The sequence below is a fragment of the Idiotropiscis lumnitzeri genome, chromosome 1 (genome assembly GCF_059441095.1).
Source record: "Idiotropiscis lumnitzeri isolate Australia: NSW breed Sydney's pygmy pipehorse chromosome 1, RoL_Ilum_1.0, whole genome shotgun sequence".
In the NCBI taxonomy this organism is placed as follows: Eukaryota; Metazoa; Chordata; class Actinopteri; order Syngnathiformes; family Syngnathidae; genus Idiotropiscis; species Idiotropiscis lumnitzeri.
Genome location: NC_142391.1, coordinates 36,681,755 through 36,701,090, shown reverse-complemented (window position 1 = coordinate 36,701,090; position 19,336 = coordinate 36,681,755). Strand labels below are relative to the sequence as shown.

At 39.9% G+C, this 19,336-nt stretch overlaps 2 protein-coding genes across 6 annotated transcripts in view; one reads left to right on the top strand and one right to left on the bottom strand.

Annotated features, from left to right (window-relative positions):
• Positions 1-6: 6 nt before the first annotated feature.
• Positions 7-6,849, bottom strand: vps33a (VPS33A core subunit of CORVET and HOPS complexes). 3 transcript variants are annotated; one of them, XR_015844095.1, is made up of 15 exons: positions 6,683-6,849; positions 6,366-6,431; positions 6,020-6,147; positions 5,700-5,886; positions 5,050-5,166; positions 4,780-4,954; positions 4,494-4,687; positions 4,076-4,202; positions 3,907-3,974; positions 3,623-3,760; positions 3,126-3,263; positions 2,866-3,034; positions 1,925-2,294; positions 1,145-1,235; positions 7-573 (listed from the first exon to the last, which is right to left on the bottom strand). XR_015844095.1 is itself a non-coding variant. In XM_088298742.1 (13 exons), exons 1-13 carry the CDS (start codon positions 6,782-6,784, stop codon positions 2,101-2,103), a joined length of 1,803 nt encoding a protein of 600 aa, XP_088154868.1. In that variant the 5' UTR covers positions 6,785-6,849; the 3' UTR covers positions 1,852-2,100. The 3 variants fall into 3 exon arrangements, 1 of the variants encoding a protein (XP_088154868.1); XR_015844085.1 differs by having other exon boundaries at positions 7-560; XM_088298742.1 differs by lacking the exons at positions 7-573; positions 1,145-1,235 and having other exon boundaries at positions 1,852-2,294.
• Positions 6,818-19,336, top strand: part of LOC148344487 (rabphilin-3A-like) — a 25,914-nt gene continuing 13,395 nt past the window's right edge. The window contains exons 1-2 of one of the 3 annotated variants that reach the window (XM_088298708.1): positions 6,818-6,937; positions 7,849-8,064. The gene's annotated coding sequence lies outside the window, so the exon portion shown is untranslated. Of the gene's footprint in view, positions 6,938-7,764; positions 8,065-19,336 lie in introns of those variants that run through there. The other 2 variants (XM_088298718.1, XM_088298726.1) reach the window with 2 other exon arrangements.

Genomic DNA, 19,336 nt, shown 5'->3' with positions numbered 1-19,336 from the left:
AATACGTCTAGATATCGGGGTTCTTTCATTGAAGGTGCAAAAGAGACCCTGGACATAAATCAGCCATATATTTACTTAGCCAGGTTAGTATCATGAGATGACTATCCAAGCAGTAAAAAAGCTGGCAAATACAATCAGAATTCAGACATATACGCAATTCATACCATTTCTTTATCCCGCTTGCTTTAATTCTGTACATTTTTGTCATGGGTTAGCTATAGATTAGAGCAAGTTGGGGAAAAAACGTTCACACTTCAAGTGTTACTGTGATGTGAATTTCGAGTTAAAATTAAATATCTCAATTTGATTACAGAGATCCACGTCCAAGTGCAGGTTGAATCTCGGTGTCGTTTTACTTTCCCACCATGTAGTAAGTGGTCCAACGGGCGAGAAGCAAGGAACCGAAAAGTACAGTGTAGCTGAAGAGGACAAATTTAAGGATTTCCCTGAATGTCCGCAGGAAGCGGATAAACAACGGCTCGGAATCCAGATGCACCTGCTGTGTCTTGTGCCTGGGAGCAGCAAGAGTCAGGTGTCCCAGGTTTCCACCTCGTCCCATTCTGCAAACATACACTTGTCACGACACGAAATAATTAAGCAAATAAACTTCCATCCAACCATTAACCGAGGCACCATCAAAGTATTTAAATTCAAGCCATTGTATTAGAGGACACACTCTTATGTTGTTGACTGTTAAATAATGCAACTGCAAATGGCACTGAAAGGTTTCCGTATTGATGTTTATTCCACAAACAACATAGCCTCACCAGTCATTACTTTAGCTCTCACAGATCTGTGCTCTTAAAATAAGAAATGGCCATATAAATAAAAGCATGCATGATAATATGAAAACATTTAATATACATTTTAAAAAAGGACCAGTGATTTTTTTAACAAAGGTAGAAGTTACAGTCAAGGCTTTAGTAATTGTCCTAGAGGAAGTATAAATTTGTAAAATGCACAAATACTATTTGCAAAAACAAGGGACACTTTTGAAAGTAATTTACTGTTTATGCAGCATCATAAAGCTGTTAAATCTTAATACAGCAAATGTTAAACAAATTAAATATTAATCAAAATGAAAGCGTGCACATGTCCACAAGCAGCAGTCATTATTGTAGGAAATAAGTTTTAAAACTCATACCTTGATGTTGTTGCAGCAGGACCGGCACTGTTCACAGGGTGGGCTTCTAGTTGAAGTTGGCTGGTGCAACCTCAAGCCTTTCAACTCCCAGCTGAGGAGGAGCCAAAGACAAGAGCTGATCACAAGGATGTCATTCCCCTGGGATTGATCCTAATGGTAGTTATGCCTCCTGTGCACCTGCTCCTCAGACACACCCTAGTATAATATAAACTCTGTCGCGCAAATCTTACTCATAAATCTAATTAGAAATAAGAAATAAACATGGATTTGTCCATGAGGAGTACACAGAGTATTTCTTGTCAGCAGGTAGCCCTCTTTATACTGTAAAGACAAGACGCTATTGACTGAAGACCCAAAACCCTGCTGCCGTTCAGTTATTCTCTGCCGGAACATTGAGCAAATGGCCTCCTAATTCGATCAGTGTTCTGTGCTGTCAAATGATAGGATGCTGAGGCCCAAGCTCTCCAGACGGCGTAGGAGCATTATCGGCTGATCGGGAGGCCTGTTACTGCACTAATTGCTCCTTCCGCGGGCTGGGCCACTGCTGACAGCTATACTCCCACCTCCCTCATGAAAATCCTGTGTTCAAAATAACGGATGCATTCAGATCTGATTTAGTTAACATATTTTACCTGGAAGAGAAAAAACATGCACACAAAAGAGAGGATTGAATCAACAATAATCCCCCCCAAAAAATATTTCACAAATTACATTTTGACAAACGCTTTATTAATACATATAATATATACAGCAGTTCCGTAATAAAGAAATGACTCTTACACTATGCAGTAACAATGAGCCAGTTTTTCAATATCTCAGTACAATCCAGGAACAGAAAGTGCCTCATCTGTTTCCCTAACATGGACATCAGTGAAACACCTGCTGCATGCTGATAGTGACATGAAGAGTTGTCAGTCAATGGGTTGTTTGATGTGTCCAGGTGTGTCACAGTTGACTCAGTGCACCTGGGTTTCGGGTCTGTCCATGAGAGATTTGATCCAAGATGCACCGTTGATGAGTTTGGTTGTCGCTATAACATATTCCATCCCGCTGTCCTCCATTTGAGAAAGGAAACGGAGAGCCGCTATTTCGGCATATGTCACCCCTCCCAGGAAAAACACCAGCGTTGTCCTATTCTCCCCCTGCTGGCCTGCAAGTTAGTGAAGATGTCATTTAACACGTACAGTAATATTCATACCTGATCGTAGTTGTCTGTAAAAAGTCAGTCCATTAAATTGTTTGATGTCCAACTTTGAGAAATACAGTGGTATACAAATACGTGCAGAAAAAGTACCTACTAGGAAAAAAATAATTAAAAGCATCCAATTATCCATTAGCTTTGCGGCAATTCTTTTATTATCACCCTTGAAAATGTGCTCTAACATGGGCAAGCAGAAGCAAGCCACTGAATCTAATTTCACAGTTTTAATTAACAGATTTCAAAGCAAGTGTCATTCCCATCAGTGTTGACACCTCCAACTGCCAAAATGGCAGCACTGGTGGTGACTCAACACATGCTGTGTTGTTGTTATCTATCACTCTCTTTAACACGTGTACACATACAAAGACAAGAGGCAACTGACAGAGGTAGGGTAACAATGTCAGCCTTTTGCAATCCATCTAATAATTCAGGTTTTACTATCACACGAACAAAGCCTTACTCTTATCTATACCTGGCAGGCAAAAGGCTGTTAGAAAACCATGTTTGTGTTGGCTCTTACGTTTTTTGTGGAGTCCAGCGGGCAGCTGCTGGCGCTCCTCAAAGTGTGGACCTGGGAGCATCTTCAGCACCTCCTCAATGCTCCGCCAGCCTGGCCTAGCCAACACTTGGGTGAGTCGGATGCTTAATGGAGCATAGCCACTGTATACGTAGGAGATGTCATTGGGGTTCTGAGTGGAAGACAAAAATCAGACCACCAAATATAATCATGTCCTCATCACAGTTAAAAGGTAACACATCTAATCTCCCTGCTATTCATACCTGCTCATTTGCATCCTCCATCCACAGTTTAAGGGTTTTTCTAATAGTAGGGTAATTATTCCTCGAGCTGGTCTGTGGTTTCAGAAGACCCCCTTTCTCTAGGTTGTTCAGTGTCAGAATGTTCTCATAGCCAAAGGTCTTATGAAAGAAAAGCATACATGTAGATGCAAGTTAATGGATGTCACCAAAGATATAACTATTTCAAAAAGGAGCAAACGTATAAATTACATTGTATCATGACACACTATAGAGAAAAAGCACTGACATACACGTTAACAAATACATTTGTGTTAGATCTATCAGCTCTACCCAAACCTTTAGTCTTTATTTTACCAAAACATTTTGGACAGCTACACATTTAATACAATGACAAATCCATATTTCAATTTACTTTAACTTCCTGTAAGAGGAATGGCAAGTTCCAGTATAATTTATCTGCATCGTAGATCACAACAAATTTATTGGACATTTTTATTCCATTTTATTTGTTACGCTACCTGGAGAATCTCCCGCTTGTAGTAGTCAAGGACCTTCTGTTTAAGGCCGTTGTTACAGACTGACTGCATGCACATGAGGCGCAGAATCTTGATGAGGGGATCTTTTTGGGCAATGCGGTCTTCAATGTACGTGTTAACCTGCATTATAAAATGTCAGCTATATTAGATTTATGGCCAATGTAACATTTCTCAAAAATCTTTCTTTTTTTTTTTTTTACACCACACCTACACCCAAAGAAATATTACAATAGTTGAAATAAATGATGGGGTCAAGGACGAGGTACCTTGTCTGTGTCAACTCCAGTCATGAACTCCTGCTCCACAGTTAGATTATCAAAAAAAGCCTCGGATGCTGAAACAGACACAATCCAATGAAATAAACTTGTGGAGTGAAAAACTTTTGTTATTAATCAGATGTGTAAAAGGGAGTAAAGCAACTGATTGTTTACAGACTTGTGATATCCTTAATGAGTTCTGCAATGGATGTGTGGTTGGCCAGAGAGCTCCGTGCTGCCTGCATATGAGGCAACTGGGACACAAACTGCTTAATTTCGCCAACTGTTTTGGCATTGTGGCGTTCCTGTAAAATAAAATAAACACAACATGGCTGTAGTTAAAAAAAAAGCATTGAGGATATTGTTAGGCTTCCTGATGGAAAGTGTACTTTCTTATCTCTTTACAATTGCCATCAACTACTTAACCATATGGATTTTACCTCCAGACATTTGTGCTAACATGTTAGATTACAATCATATCTGATTGTAATTCAGTTAGGCTGTCAGAAAGAGACGACAACAAGTGTCTGAGTGTCTTTGCACATTTCAAAGTGGATAAAGATATTAGGGTGGTTTTAAGATGAAGCCAGACCAACCTCAAAGGCAGCAGAAATTATTTTAGCCTTTTTACTGAGTGCTGCTCCAACAGCATTGAAGTTTTTGTCACGGATTTCAGCATAAAGCTCCTCTGCTGAGTTCAGTTGCAACTTCTTGGGCTCTGTGGGCAAATCTTTACTTGCTTCACCTTGTTTTTTCTGGGCAAACTTCTCAGGTGGCAACTTGACATAACCTGCAAAACAAATTGAAATACAACTTGGTCACTAAACAAAGGAGCAATACATATTTAATATCTAATTTAAAAAATTAAAATATTATCCTAACCGTTATTGATTCCATAGAGCTCATCAATGAGACCTTCATATGTGAGCTGTGTCGCCAGAGGAGTTAGCAGGTCTACATTCCGGTCTAAGAGGAGCAGTGTGTCAAACACAGGCAGGATCTGATTCTGAATACCTGCAAACTCTCGCTTCATCCTTAGCATCATATTTGCAACATGCTGATAACCAACAGATAAAGAAAGACAATGAAACACCAGTCGACCCACAATAAGATGCGTTGCTGTTAAATGATTTCTGCTTGCTAATTACCCACCCGTGCACACTCTCCTTTCCCATAAATCTGTGGAATAGTGCCATACAACGCCTGTAAGGTCATAAGGCCTTTGGCTGTGTGGTAAAGGCTTGTTTGGTCATTTTCCAAGTAGCTCTCCTGTAAGAGGATGCAAAATAAATTAATATCACAGGACAAAAACATGATAGCTTTTATAAGTGATTGTTACAGTAGTATTTTTCCATAATTGTCTGCAAATTGATAACAGTAATGATACTGCTCATTTTGAGGGTGAGCCAACTGATTGATTCTCTAACTTGACCACTTGATGTCATTAAATCCAACTTGCACTGGACGCAATTAACTGAATCAGTGATTTTTTAAAAATTATCTATTAAAAACATGTTGTTTTTTTTCCCTTATGGCTATTTTATAGAAGTAAACATTTTTTAAATATTTTTCTTGCACTGTACATTATTTTAGTAATCCATATTTTTTAAGTTATTTTGTTTTTAAATGTTGTACTTTTAATTATGTGAAACACCGAGTTGTCATGTCTCCTATGAAATGTGCTATAAAAAAGCTGCTTTGCCTATTAAAATTTCCTCTAGTTTCCCCTAAGGGAGAAGGTGCTTCATTTTAAGAGCAGTGGGATGCTTGATTTTCCTTTTAAATGTATATTTTGAACACACCCTGAAGGCACTTTCATATTCCATGGACAGTAGGTCACCATCATATGGAATCAGGTCCAGGATATACTCATCAATGTTGATGAAGGAGCCCAGCACACCCTGCTCTTTCAGCCTTTGTTCACACAGCATGCTCCGCCGGGGCACAAACAGGATGTGGAAGTCACGTGTTGAATGCAGCTTATCTTCACTGACAACACAACATACAAGGAATGGGCAGTGAATATTGTGTATGAAGGTGACATTCAAGTATTTCAAATCCTGGACTGTCTTTAAAGGAATGTTTCTGGGTAAATTTTTAAAGTGAGACGCATAAAACTTACCTGAATACATTCTCAGCAATAATATCCATGAGCTCTAGCCTGGGGCGGACAAAGAAGATGATGTTTTTGACATCGGCAGAGGGGAGCCGACCACTCTTGAGGGTGAACATCTTTTCCACCTCATGTTCCTGAATCAAAGAACACCATGTATTTATGATACCACAAAATTACGTAAGCCTTTCGGTTTGTCCCATCAGAGATTGTCCCTGCGATGTTGTTAAATTAATACCACTCAGCATTACTGTTTATGGGGAAGAATAAACAGATTTTTGCATACAACTCTAGTAGAGTTAACAAAAAGCCTTACTAAGTTAATAATATGAATACAAACCAAGAGTGTAGTTACCTTAAGCAGGGAGTATTGTGCTATTAGTCCAAAAGGTCCAGTCAGATATTCGTCCCAAACTATGGCCTACAGAGCAAGAGCACACACAAAACACATCAGAACCGAGACCTGCAATAATTAAATAACACCCCCTGTATTTCAAAGTTTGCCACTGTTATATATTTTGGACAGATGATAATGTGACTTCAGCTCATATGTCATTCAATAGGAAAGCTAAAGCTCCAAGCACTGTTCAGCAGGCTATGTTGATGGCTGCAGAACGGTGTCAGTGCCCTTTCTCCGTCCCCTGCAGTTCTTCCCTACATGATAAATATTACCTTGCTTCCCGCACACTTGTCCAAGAACTCCCTGAGCTCTTTTCTTGCTGCTTCTCTCAGAATGTTTAAATTGACTCTTCCGTACGATAAGTGGGCAGCCATTTTTCTATTGGAGTCGCAGAGCAAATCAGGTGACTCACAGCTACGTCACGTGACCTGCAATCTATACACAGTACAACAAGAAATGATCTAAATATATGAGCGACTTGTTTATTGAGCCTCGGATTTGGGGAACTAATAGTCCATCAAATAAATGTAAGTAAATATCACTAACTGACATTATATCTGAGTGAAAAAAAAATATTTTAGGTCGTAAAGTAACTCCTCCGTGCGCATGCGTATTGGATAAACGATGATCACGAGGGAGAGCTCATTGTATTTGTGTTTGTTAGTGAATTTGTGTCAAACGTAAAAAAAAAAAAATACTCGTTTGGGTAACACTGTTGGGATTTTATGAAACACACGCACCGATCACTGTCCATGTCCGAGTCTTCCGAATGACACATGATCATAAGTAACAGAATGTTTATTATTTGAAGGCGTGGCATGCATTGTACATCCAGAATCATGGGCGGCAAAAACTAAAAATACAATTCGCAATTATAGTGTTTAATTTTCACAGAGCGATTACGTGTCGATTCTACTCATTCAGTTAGACTTTATCACGCAATGAAACTAAACGGTCGCATTTGACACTCTGGCGCAATAAACAAGTTGTCCTTTAGATGGTGTAATTACCCCATTAGATCCCCTCGCGTCAGTATTGAGGGAAAAGTGAGGAATTTTCAAATCACTGTTTAGAAACGTTTGCTGCATATAACTCGTTACAGAATATTAACGTTAGAATCAACATAATTATGTCAGAATACATAATTGTTTTATTGTTAACGATGCGTCAAAACAGCCATCTGTCTCGGATATAGCACAAAACAAAATTAAAATGAAGCCAACGTACAGCGTAGAGTTCGAATAAAACTATATTTACACCCAATACTTCCTTGGTGTGTCTATAACATGAAAAATGAGAAATCTTCGAATCGTGCCCCATTGTGCTGCTCCAGACACAATTTGATCAGGTGGTGACTGTTCATTATGCATTAGTCTTATCACTTCACATCCAGGGGTTTCCTTCCCAGTGAATCAAGGGCTTTCCATCCTCTACGCAGAATAGAACGCGAGTTCCCACGCACACCGTAGAGATCCACTGTGCCTCTAGCCACGGACTACTCCTCCGGGCTGAATATTAAAACCCAGGTTCCGGTGTGACAAGAAGCATGCGTATTGACTGACTCTTTCGCCGGATCCAAGACCTGCATACTCGTCATCTCGATCTCATCTCCCCGACAACTGACTGAGAAGGAGAGGCTGCTCTGGATTCTCAGGTGTGTTTTATCATCGCCTGAAGCATGACAAAATTTAAAATTACGCAGCCTCAAACTGAAGCCTCTGTGAGGGTCGCACGTCCGACCACTGACTTGAATGGATGCAACCTTTCATTCACAAGAGAGGAGAGCCGATAATGATCTTTTACGAGAAGCGTCTTTCATTGTCTGCTTATTAATTTGATGGGGCAAATAGCCACTTACACACTCAGTCGCCTGAATGAAAAATGGCAATTTGTGCAGATCATTGTTCATGCATGACGCGCCTGTTAATTAACCTGGGTGAAAGACCAATGATATGCATCACCATTTGATTGATTTCTTTGTTTCAGGGAAAACAATGTATTGCATTATTCAGAAAACCTCAAGGTATTAAGAGAGCAAATTACCATTCATGGCAACATACATCAGTCCTTTGTGTGAATTCAGTTTGAAGATATATTAGACTACATACTGTGTTCTATTTTTACACCTTCTTAAATGCATTGAGAACATGACAAGCTGACTGCCCTCATGCAGTGCTTGCTTCCTGGTTGCAATCAGATCTGGAATAAGACCACAGACCTGGTAAGCCATGTAGGACATTGAGTGGTTGCGTTCCTTGGGTGTTGCTGCGGGATTTTTAGGAGCTCGATGGGAAACCTCAATGAATCCTTTCCAGTTCTGATGTGGACAGGGCACATGTGGACTCCATTGGGTCATTGAACAGGTGCTTGTGTCACCTCGTTGTTGTGTTGTTGTCTCACTCTGTACCCACGAGTTAGTACCTTTTGTCAAGTGCTGCTGGAGGGTGGAAGAAGGAGCTAGTTCCACCAATTCCTCCTACAGACCTGAAGCCTGGGGATTAAATGGGGGAGGGGAGAAAAAAAATCTGAATATTCCTTGTGAAAAATATCTGCAGCTGCTTCCTTGCACTTAAACAACTAGTATATGATTGGTGCATGCTTCGACCTCTTTTATTTTTATAGGCTTGTCAGCTGGGCCAAAATGGTGCAAGGAAGAAAACATCATGTTAACATGTAGAGATGTGTGTTTTGGGAAAAGATGGAGGAGTGAAGTAAGTGCTCTGCATGCTAACTGCATTATTTAGAATGAAGGGAATCAAGGCGACGCTACCAGTTTCCAATATGTCGTTGCCTTATTCCCTGACTATGACCATGACACATCTTAACTCGATGCATCCTATGTGATCCACTGACACGGTTTGTAAAACAGAGGCCCATTTAGCACTGTACAGGTATATGGACTGTCGTGATCATACGCACTGGTCGTCGCACATGTACTCAAGCCGTGTTAAATCATTTTGCTTCCTCCCACCTTGCTGTTACCATGGTCACAGTTGGTGAAAGGTGAATGTGTGCTACTCACAATCTGTTATATTTATACAGTTTGGAACACAATAATGGGAGCTGTCTGTTTTGTAAGATTTCCTTTAGTTTGCCAAACAACCTTATTCTGCCATTTGCAGTCCGTCTGCAAAGGGGGTGTCGTTATCTTAAAATTCTCATCAGTATAGTGAGTGAGAATCAATGCCTTTTTGAAATTGGCTCCTGAAACAGCCGGTTATATCGGAAGAGACTGAAGTAATTGGGTAATCAAAAGAGCACCTGAGCAAGGAGTATAGGAAAAGTCCAAAACTCACCTTCGTCATCACTGGACGTTTGTCTTGTTAATTATTCAGTAGAACCCTCAAGGTCCAACAGTAACTATTACAACTGACCTCATATTTGTTCAGATTTTTGAAATAGATATAATCTGTTCTGTTACCATCATAAAGTTTACTCACTGTACAGCCAATGTTATAAATAACTGTACATTGTCATTTTAAGAGTGACAATTAACATTTTTAAAATATAAAAAATAACTTTTGATAACAAAAATAAATGACAGTGCATATGCGTAGGAGCTAGTCAGTCTGCAGCTAGTGCTAGCAGCAAACATTAATACATCAATACACTGTCTGGTTAAGTCTTCCTGGTGTGCCCACGAATGTCTTTGACTAACCACCCTCAACAAATTAGGTCTTTCGTTTGAAACTGGTACCTAAGCTGCAACCACTCTGTGTACTGGAACTGAAGGAATAAATGTAGCACATTACTGCCGAGACAACTCACAAACTCCGTTGCAAACAAGTTCTGTTATGTGAGTTTGGTTCCAAAGCAATGCTAGTCATAGACAAAAGAAAAGAAAAAATATTGCACAGTAATTTGCCAGTAGTTTTTTTTTTTTTTTTTTTTTTTTTTTGGAGGAGGCTATGCACACATTTCGTTGTTTTGCCCGTTCCATGAATGGATCATCCTTGTTGGGGAGCAGTTTTTGTTTTTCTGAAACTCCCCAACAGAAGCAGAAGATTGAGCATGATTGGCTTGGATTGTTCACGAAAAACATTACCTTGTTGTTACCCTAATGCAAAATATTTTGTAGCAAACACACATACTAAAGCTATCATTAGTGTTAACCGTTCTCACCAAAGCAAGACTAGTTTAAATTTTATGGATTGCAACAGTACCAGTAATTATTAGTTGAAGGAGAACTAGGACGGGGTTTATAGAAGCCATTTTCCGTTACCATGCTGTCGCAAAATGGACCGTCAGCTAAACTCATGTTAAAGAGGGAATTGTTTGTTTATCTCTGTCTCTTATAAAAGCATGCTTGAAAAGTGCAGAACTTTATTATAAGAATTGTTTTTAGCATCAGCATTCCTAGCCCACAGTCGGACTTACAAGTTTTTCGAGATATGATCTGCCATTCTGACATTTTTTTGCTTTGACTTGCAAGTGCAAACTTGTGAAAAAAGCGCTGTAATGTGGCAGTGAACTCAACTCATCTTAAAATAAATTGTCAAATAGTGAACACTTCACTTCACAAAAAAAGAGGCTTCAAGCTATTTAATGCCACTCCCAGTTGAACTTTATTGTTAAACTGAATATAAAACAAAGAAACTTCCACATGTATTTCAAACAACCAAATGACTCCCTATAAAGAAAGGCCCTGCAAGTTTAATGCTAACATACAATGGAAATTCCACTGACTTGCTAACAATTAGCATCTAGGTAGCAGTTTTAAAACACTTTAAGCAACTGCTGTTTCAACACAAACAGTGAATGGGAAAATATCACAGTACACACAGGCATATATTATTTATTCTCTGGGTGAAAAAGACAAATATCCAACCATCCATCCATTAGCCAAGCCGCTTCTCTGTACAGGTTATTGAGTCTCTGAAAGTATTGACAATGTGAAGAGACAAACGCACAAGAGCCACTTTCTTCATCATTTTTCAGTGTGACCGTATTATACTGCTTCCAGTGGCCAAAGTGGACTCACCAGAAGGAGCTGTAGAATTAATTGAATCGTTTTTATGATGTATGTATTACAGAACGCTATTTTTCATACTTTTTATGTTTTTGAGGGGTTGGGGTTCCTGGAACTAATTGACGGAATTTTCCATCATTGCAAAAGGCAACAGTGATTTGAGATACGAGTGTTTTGAGTTAGGAGCGTGGTCAAAGGAACAATTGATGGCGTCTGCAGGCACCAAATAGCCTCCACGAACCTCATGAGCAGCTCAAGGGTCCATTCTGGAAATGGCTCATCTGTGAAATACTGTACATCAAATTTTTTTGGGTTGCTAGCCTATTCTCACAAAAACCTGCCTCACTTACTAGTGACCTGCATTGAACTGTGCGAATGGATGAACGTATGCCTTTGTGAAGTGCTTTGGGCAGAAGATAAAGTGCTATAAAAGTGCAGTCCATTTACCATTTATTTTGCAGCTTTTCTTTCTTCAAATCACACTTGCAATAGTTCATAATTGGAAATGACAATATTAAAAAAAATACATATTGTTCAAAGTTTGGTATTGTAGAGCATAATCAAACCATAATAATTGTGCGGACGAACTAGCGGGCGCAACAATGAGATGATTTATCCCCAAATAATTTGAGCGAAATTCAAAAAAGCTGGTGATTCCTTCCTAACTTCTTGTGAGCTTCATTATTTAGCAGAAGTGAATCGTCCCATCTGATGAGAGATGTTTCTTTTGAATACTTTAAAAATTTACATTATCAACAGATAAACGAGGTGGCTTGTGGTTGCGTTTGATATAGCGTTTTGACCACAGACATTTCAGTGATGATTTCATGTTATGTTTGGCCGTCCTGAAATGCTATGAACAGAAATAAATGGCCAGTGCGTCAGCAGCCATTGTCAAAATACCACCCATGCCTCCACAATGTATACAGGGATGAAGAACCATCCCGCAAGCAGGCTCCAGCTAGAGTGCAGTTAATTGCGTGCTCCATGACTGCTCCCCATTTACTTCCACAGTTCTCTATTAAGGACTTTAAACTGTTTTATATTTCTTAAAACATGTGTGTTTGCTGTTCAACTATTTTGGAATGGGTTGTCTTGTTTTAAGCAATCAACGTTTTCCTTGATTTTTCAGAATATTCATGAGTAGTACAGATGCAGATGAATACAGACTACGATCGTTTGGCCTTATCAAAGATCTTTGCTCAAGTGCCATTGTAATTCAGTCTATGTTGTGCGGATTTAAGAATGAAAATAAGCCAGCGCGAGTGACTCGGCATGTCTCTTGGACAGGGCAAAGGACACAGCAGAATTAGCAGCAGGTTTGCTTGTTGGACACGGGGATGGTCTTTCCTGTTTGTGCTCCAACGATGCGGGACTTGGAGCATCGCCTGCACAGACAATTTGGTTGCATCAGTGCAACACTTGTCCATTTGAGAGGTGAGGAGTCCTCACAGATGGTTTTCACAGATGGTGTCCACCAACACGCCTGTCTGTGCTAAACATACTGTATTTTGTTGATGTGGCACACCTAAAAGACAGCCATTATTGTTTCCCACGCAGAGGGTTGTTCTCACTTAATAACTACTGTGGATATTTGATTAAGATCTGAGAGTCAGAAAGCTTACACAAATGCCTTTAGAGAGGGGGCGTACACAAATGAACAGCACTGGGGGTTGAAGTTGTAAATAATTAAGAAATGCTGAGTGATGTTTTCCTCCAGTAGTGAAGGGCCGCATGGTGCAGTGCACTCTCGTCTAAGTCCACTGTTTGCTCTGGCGATGGATGGCGTTGGCGGAGTAAGTGGGTGCCCGTTTCTGGTCTTTTCTACTGCATCTCCATGGAGTGTATTTGTTATAAAGTTGTCCTATTATCTTTATCTGTTGAGCCAAAACAGAAAAAAATGGTTTCACTTTTGTTATTTGTTAGATTATATGAAATGTCCAACACCTAAAAACAAGTGTTCACCCAAAGCATATTAAAAATAGATCAAATACATCCCAAACTTTGTTTTTCAACCATTAATTTAAGTATTCTCATTGTACACGACAATATTTTATTCTCAGTTCCATAATATCAACGTTCATCATAGTAGTCATCATCAATAATAAAAAGTACTGTAACTCACGACAACTCAAGAAATACTGTATTTATTAATTGAATTTGTACATTTACAAAAACACAACCTTAAAGCATTAAAAAAAAGTACCAGGAAGCCTGTCTTTGAATCAATGCACGTGCCACTATTTTGTGCCTGCTTAAAAAATATTATAATATTATAAATATATAATAGATTGAAGGAAATATAAATAAACCCATGACACTATAGCTCAGAAATTGCTAACTTAACAAATCTTGTAAATTAACTAGTTTCTTGTAACATTCTGAAGATTGCACAAGGTTGTATTAATCGGAAATGGCATTTTGCACTTAAACATTAAGGCTCTCTCACTACTTGAAAAACGCGTACCCGACGAGCCGTATGTGTATTCTGTATTGCCATGACAATCGTTAACATAAACCTTCTGGAAAATTAGTTCACAACAACTGCTAATGTGATTCTGTGGGTGGTTAGTTTGAGAAGGAAGGGTAAACTTGTTCAATGCTTTTTTTTCTTCCTTCAGCCCAACTTTTGGCCCAACAAGCAAGCTAGCGGCCTGATGAAAGTTCAATTTAGGTCAACTAAACCAATATTGTGAATTTAAACATTGATCTCTTATTCTCATTAACCCGTTTAAGAAATGGCCTTCTTCAAGTATCGCCAGGGAATTCTTGCCCTGGAAAATGAATTATGTTTCAGTGCCATTATAGTCAATATATTAGAGAATTTTTTTTTTTGATGACTGACATAGTTGCTGTTCTCCTTTTGAAACTTGAAAGTATGTCAAATTGTAACCGTAGTCAATCATGGCCTTTGTTTGGATTGTTTTATATAACACTATTTCTTTGGGAAACATTGAAAATGAGCTGAGTGGTACATTTTGGACAGTGAAGCGATCTGTTAGGGAAAGTTGACATTTAATGGGAAAATCGAAGTGAATAATACTTTTTGCTGTCTTTAATGGATTTGCTCCTTGGACCCATCACCAACTTCCTTCCAGTAAGTTTTATGAGGTATCTGAGTTATAGTTATGTTTTGTGTTCTGACAGTGAAGCGAATAGCATCACACTCTCAGGGATTGGAGCAATTTGGTGGCTCGGGGTGGCCACCTCTTGTCAGTCTCTGACCACCTCCCTGATCAGATCTTTAATACCTGTTACTTGGTAGAGCAGGGTAATTAGTCAAAATTGAATTGTGATTCCGATTTTGGTTTCTTTTGATTTTGAAATATTTTAATAGAAGAAAAATGATGTGCCAAATGGCTGTGTGTGTCAGTGCGTATGTTTCCGAAGTTGTAAAGTACCCTGAATGCACAACAAGTGCACAACAAGAACAACTCGTATTTATTAAGTTATTGCATATTCTCATTTGATTGTTATTTTCAGTTTTTATCTTTATAAAGTTGAGGTTTCAATTAATTTTTGTTGCACCAACACCCATTTCCATATGATATGGCACAAAATACGATACCCGAGGTCCCAGATTAGCACAGTGAGTCCCAAGACCGGTGAAAATAGAAGAACAAAATAAGATTAACTAAGTATGATAAAGAGATAAGAGAAATCTTTATTCACGGTTTGATTGTTTGCAAAGCTGCCGTGCAGCAAATGAGTGGATGCAGCAATGGCTGCACCAGAAGGAAAATGCAAGATGCTTCAATTTCACATAATTTTTGTCCCTAAAAGAATGAAACATGAATAAAATGTTCAACGTGCGAGGATGAATGGGCATGAGGTGTTGTGTTTTGGTAATAATACCAAATAATTATTACTTTCACACCATAGCCAACAATCAACATGGCTGAGAAGTTATTTTTCCTCATACAAATGGACTCATAAAATAAAACATACACATACGAATCATGTCCAACATAGTCTCAATGTGAACAGAAACGAACCTACGGAAAAAGCCTCCTTTTGAATTGTGAAGAATGATGACATTTTTGTGTCAGTGTGCTTTTTAGATATGACTTATGTTTGTTGGTTAAGGCATATGTGCATATGTGTTCATTTTATTTCATGGAACTCAGATAAAATGAAGGTATGATGATCAATGACTTCTTGGTTACAGAGCGAGTCGCAAGAATCCGAACGATGTGCGCATACGTGTATGGCTCGGGCACCCCTTAGTGCAGGGGTCCTCAATCCTATTCCTCGAGGGCCGGTGTCCTGCCTTTTTTGCATCTCTCCTGCCTGCTTTGAATCAGGTGTGTTGCAGCATCGAGAGATGCAAAACAGGAACAGAATTGAAGACCTTTTCCTTAGTGAGTCGTTTTGTCATCCTGGCCACATCTCTGATACATTTCTGGCTAGTCCTCTGCTCACACTTCAATTGGTTTTCCAACCAAAACCCGTCAACTCAACACTATGTCCGTTTTGGATAGTCTGGCACTGGCTAATGTCTCCCCATGCCTGTGTCGCATGCAGCTGTGAGATCCATAACGATCCATATTGGATCAATCCATCATTGTCCTGCATGCATTTTTGTCACCCTCCCTACTTTAATACCACGTGAACATCTTGTAAGGAAGATGCTGACTAAACTCTGCGCTTTTACTTTCAGTGAGCCTGCAGTAATGAGTCATGCACCTGCTTTTCAAAATCACATCAATTGGCGGTGGTAACGCTTGCATTCACTTCAAGCAACCAAGACGAGTGCATGACGATGTTTCTAAAAATGGCTGACAAATGCTTTGTGCTTGAAGTGTGTTCAGGGAGTACAGATGTAGAGATCTATTGACTGTCCTCCTCGGTCCTTAAATGCTTTGCTAAACTCATTCCTTCTTTCCTTCATATGAAATTCTATACAAGATGTTGGTGCATGGGTGATTTCATGTTTATTTTTTGGATTTGAGCATGCAAAGGTTTCTTTCATTTTCCTTTCATGTTAGATTGTCGCCATCAACTAGCACTTGTATGTTTTTTAAAATGCAGGTACTTGGAATAAAGATGATTCTGAGGATATTTTTAAAGACTATCGTGGTATCCTCCCGGACATTTTCCGCCACAATATTGTGTAAATACGAACAGCGTTTCTTGTCCTATCTCTGCACTACTTTGTAACACAGGGGAAAACAATCAAAGAACAAAGTGTGATATGGAGATATGCAGAATAACTGCATTTTTAGTTCCTGTAGATTAGCAAGACTTTCTGTGACATTAAGGTGGAGACAGTCTAATGTAATTGGCCTCAAGAGGTTAAAATGTTTGCAGTATACGTGGTCTCTCTTATAGAGCTAGGCGATAGGGCTGAAAACTATATGGTGACGCAAGTATGTCATATCGGTCAATATCGATATATATCGAATTATTATTGTTTTTGTTTTTTTTAACTATTGAAAATAATTGAATGAATTCCGATTTGTTTTATTTTAAAACTTAACATTTAACAATCAAAATGAACTAGAAAAAAAGTCAAACGCACGCCGGCCTCCCTTGTGATGATTGTCCGGGGAGGGTGCTTGTTAGCGGCTTAACTGCTACGTACACCGGCCTCGCTTCTCCGGAGCGCTCGTGTGATGGAGCAACAGGCCGTTTCCTCAAGTCGGCCGGTAAGTCGACCTTTCGCCACCCGTTTTTTTTTTTGTTTGTTTTGAGTCACGCTAGCTCAGCGGTGCATGCGTAAGCCTCAGGTTGTATTTCGTAAATAGGAGGGAGTTTGTGACGATCTGCTCCGTTGTTTTTTTTTTGTTTTTTGTTTTTTTTGGACGATAATTTATCCATACCATTTTCTATTGATATCAATCACCCAACTATCGTGATACGTATTGATATCGAATTATTGTCACAGCCCTACTCTCTTGTCATCCTCGCAGACAGAAATGTTTTACATGATTCCTGTCCAAACAATTGACACTAAATGTGATCACCTTTAAAGTCAGACTGGGCAGCCCCTTAATCTGCTTCTTTACACTTTGTGTTAGTTTTCGACCATCTTGTTGAATTGGGTCATTTTGTTATTTACTTCTCTACTACACAGTTATCATAGATTCTGTCCATAACTTTTATGGACAGTATTTCTAGGTGCAGCCAAGGCAATGTGGGGGTCCAGTTTGGTGGTCTCAGTATTGCATCTCTGCTTTTTGCAGATGATGTGGTAAAGTTGTCTTCTTCTTCAAGCCGTGATCTCCAACTTTCACTGGAGCGGTTCGGGATGAAGATCAACACCTCCAAATCTGAGACCCTGGTTCTCAGTCGGAAAAGGGTGGAGTGCCCTCTCCAGGTCGGGGAAGAAATCCTGCCCCAAGTGGAGGAGTTCAAGTATCTTGAGTTCTTGTTTATGAGTGAGGGGAGGATGGAGTGTGAGATCGACAGGCGGATCGGTGCAGCGTCTGCTGGGATACGCACATCGTATCGGTCTGTCGTGGTTAAGAAGGAGCTGAGCCCAAAGGCAAAGCTCTCGATTTACCAGTTGATCTACATTCCTATACCCTCACCTATGGTCACGACCTGTGGTTTGTGACCAAAAGAACAAGATCTCGGTTACAAGCGGCCAAAATGGGTGTCCGGGCTCTCCCTTGGAGATAGTTTGAGAAGCTCTGTCGTCTGAGAGAGACTCAGTCGAGTCGCTATTCCTCCGCATTGAGAGGAGCCAGATGATCGGGCATCTGATTAGGATGCCTCCTGGACACCTCCTTGGTGGGGTGTTCCGGGCATGTCCCATCGGCAGGAGGCCCAGAGAACGACCCAGGATACGCTGGAGAGCTTATGCCTCCCGGCTGGCCTGGGAACGCCTGGGGATCCCTCCGGAAGAGCTGGAAGACATGGCTGGGGAGAAGGATGTCTGGGTGTCCCTGCTGAAGCTGCTGCCTCAGCGACCCAAACCCGGATAAGTGGCCGATAACGGATGGACTTCTCTACTAAACCCCCAAAAACGATGGAATCAATAGAGGATGTTCGTTTAGTTGTTTGATTTTGTATAGGAAAAGAGCAGATGACAGATATGACGCAAAACTAAACTCATTTCAAATGGCAACTTTTTGGCCTTAAGAAACATTAAAATCAAGGGGGGAAATTGGGTCGTCAGTCAGAGTTACTTGTTTAGGCCAAGCACAGGGGAAAAAATGTAATCACTCAATTCTGATGGGGAAAAATGTAATCATGAAAACAACAACAATCAGAGAAGACTTCAACACACCATGAGTACTTTGTTGCACCACCTCTGGCTTTTCTCACAACTCAGTCTCAGAGACGTGGATTTCGTGATTCATCAATCTGGCTCCAACTTTCTCTTACTGCTTTTGTCAGATTAGCTTTGCACATTGGAACTTTGTCATTGACCATTTTCTTCGACTCACACCAGCGGAAGGAGAAGAGTGAGAGGGAGATCCGTGTGTAATGATGACAGAACCGGTTGCTCGGAGTTGGCGTCGGCTACGGCCCACCCTAGCCGTGTCAAAACAATAAAAAAGGAGGAAACTAAATGACCGTCTCTGACGTTGTGACTTTTGAAGACGCTACAATACTTTGAAAAGCACAATGTAAATGAATGACAGTTTTACTTCATCTTATTTTTCCTACTTTGCTTATCAAATGCAATTTTTGTTTTATCTTAATATGAACTCAACTTTAGCAACGTCTAATACGTGGCTGGCAAGTGACTGCTGTCCTCTTGTACATGGTGAGCCTGAAGTACATGTGGACAAACCACAGGAACATCACAAATAAATAATTTGAAAAACAGCATCAATAATTTCTGACATTGCTACAGTACGTGACACAAGCTTCAACAATAAAACAACAACTTTATTTTTCTTACTTTTCCTGCTTTGCTTCTTTTCCCATCTCGCGGGAGTTTCGGTCACTTTCGTTGTGGCTTTTGCAATCGCACTCTCGTACATTGTTGTGTTGTGGTTTTTGC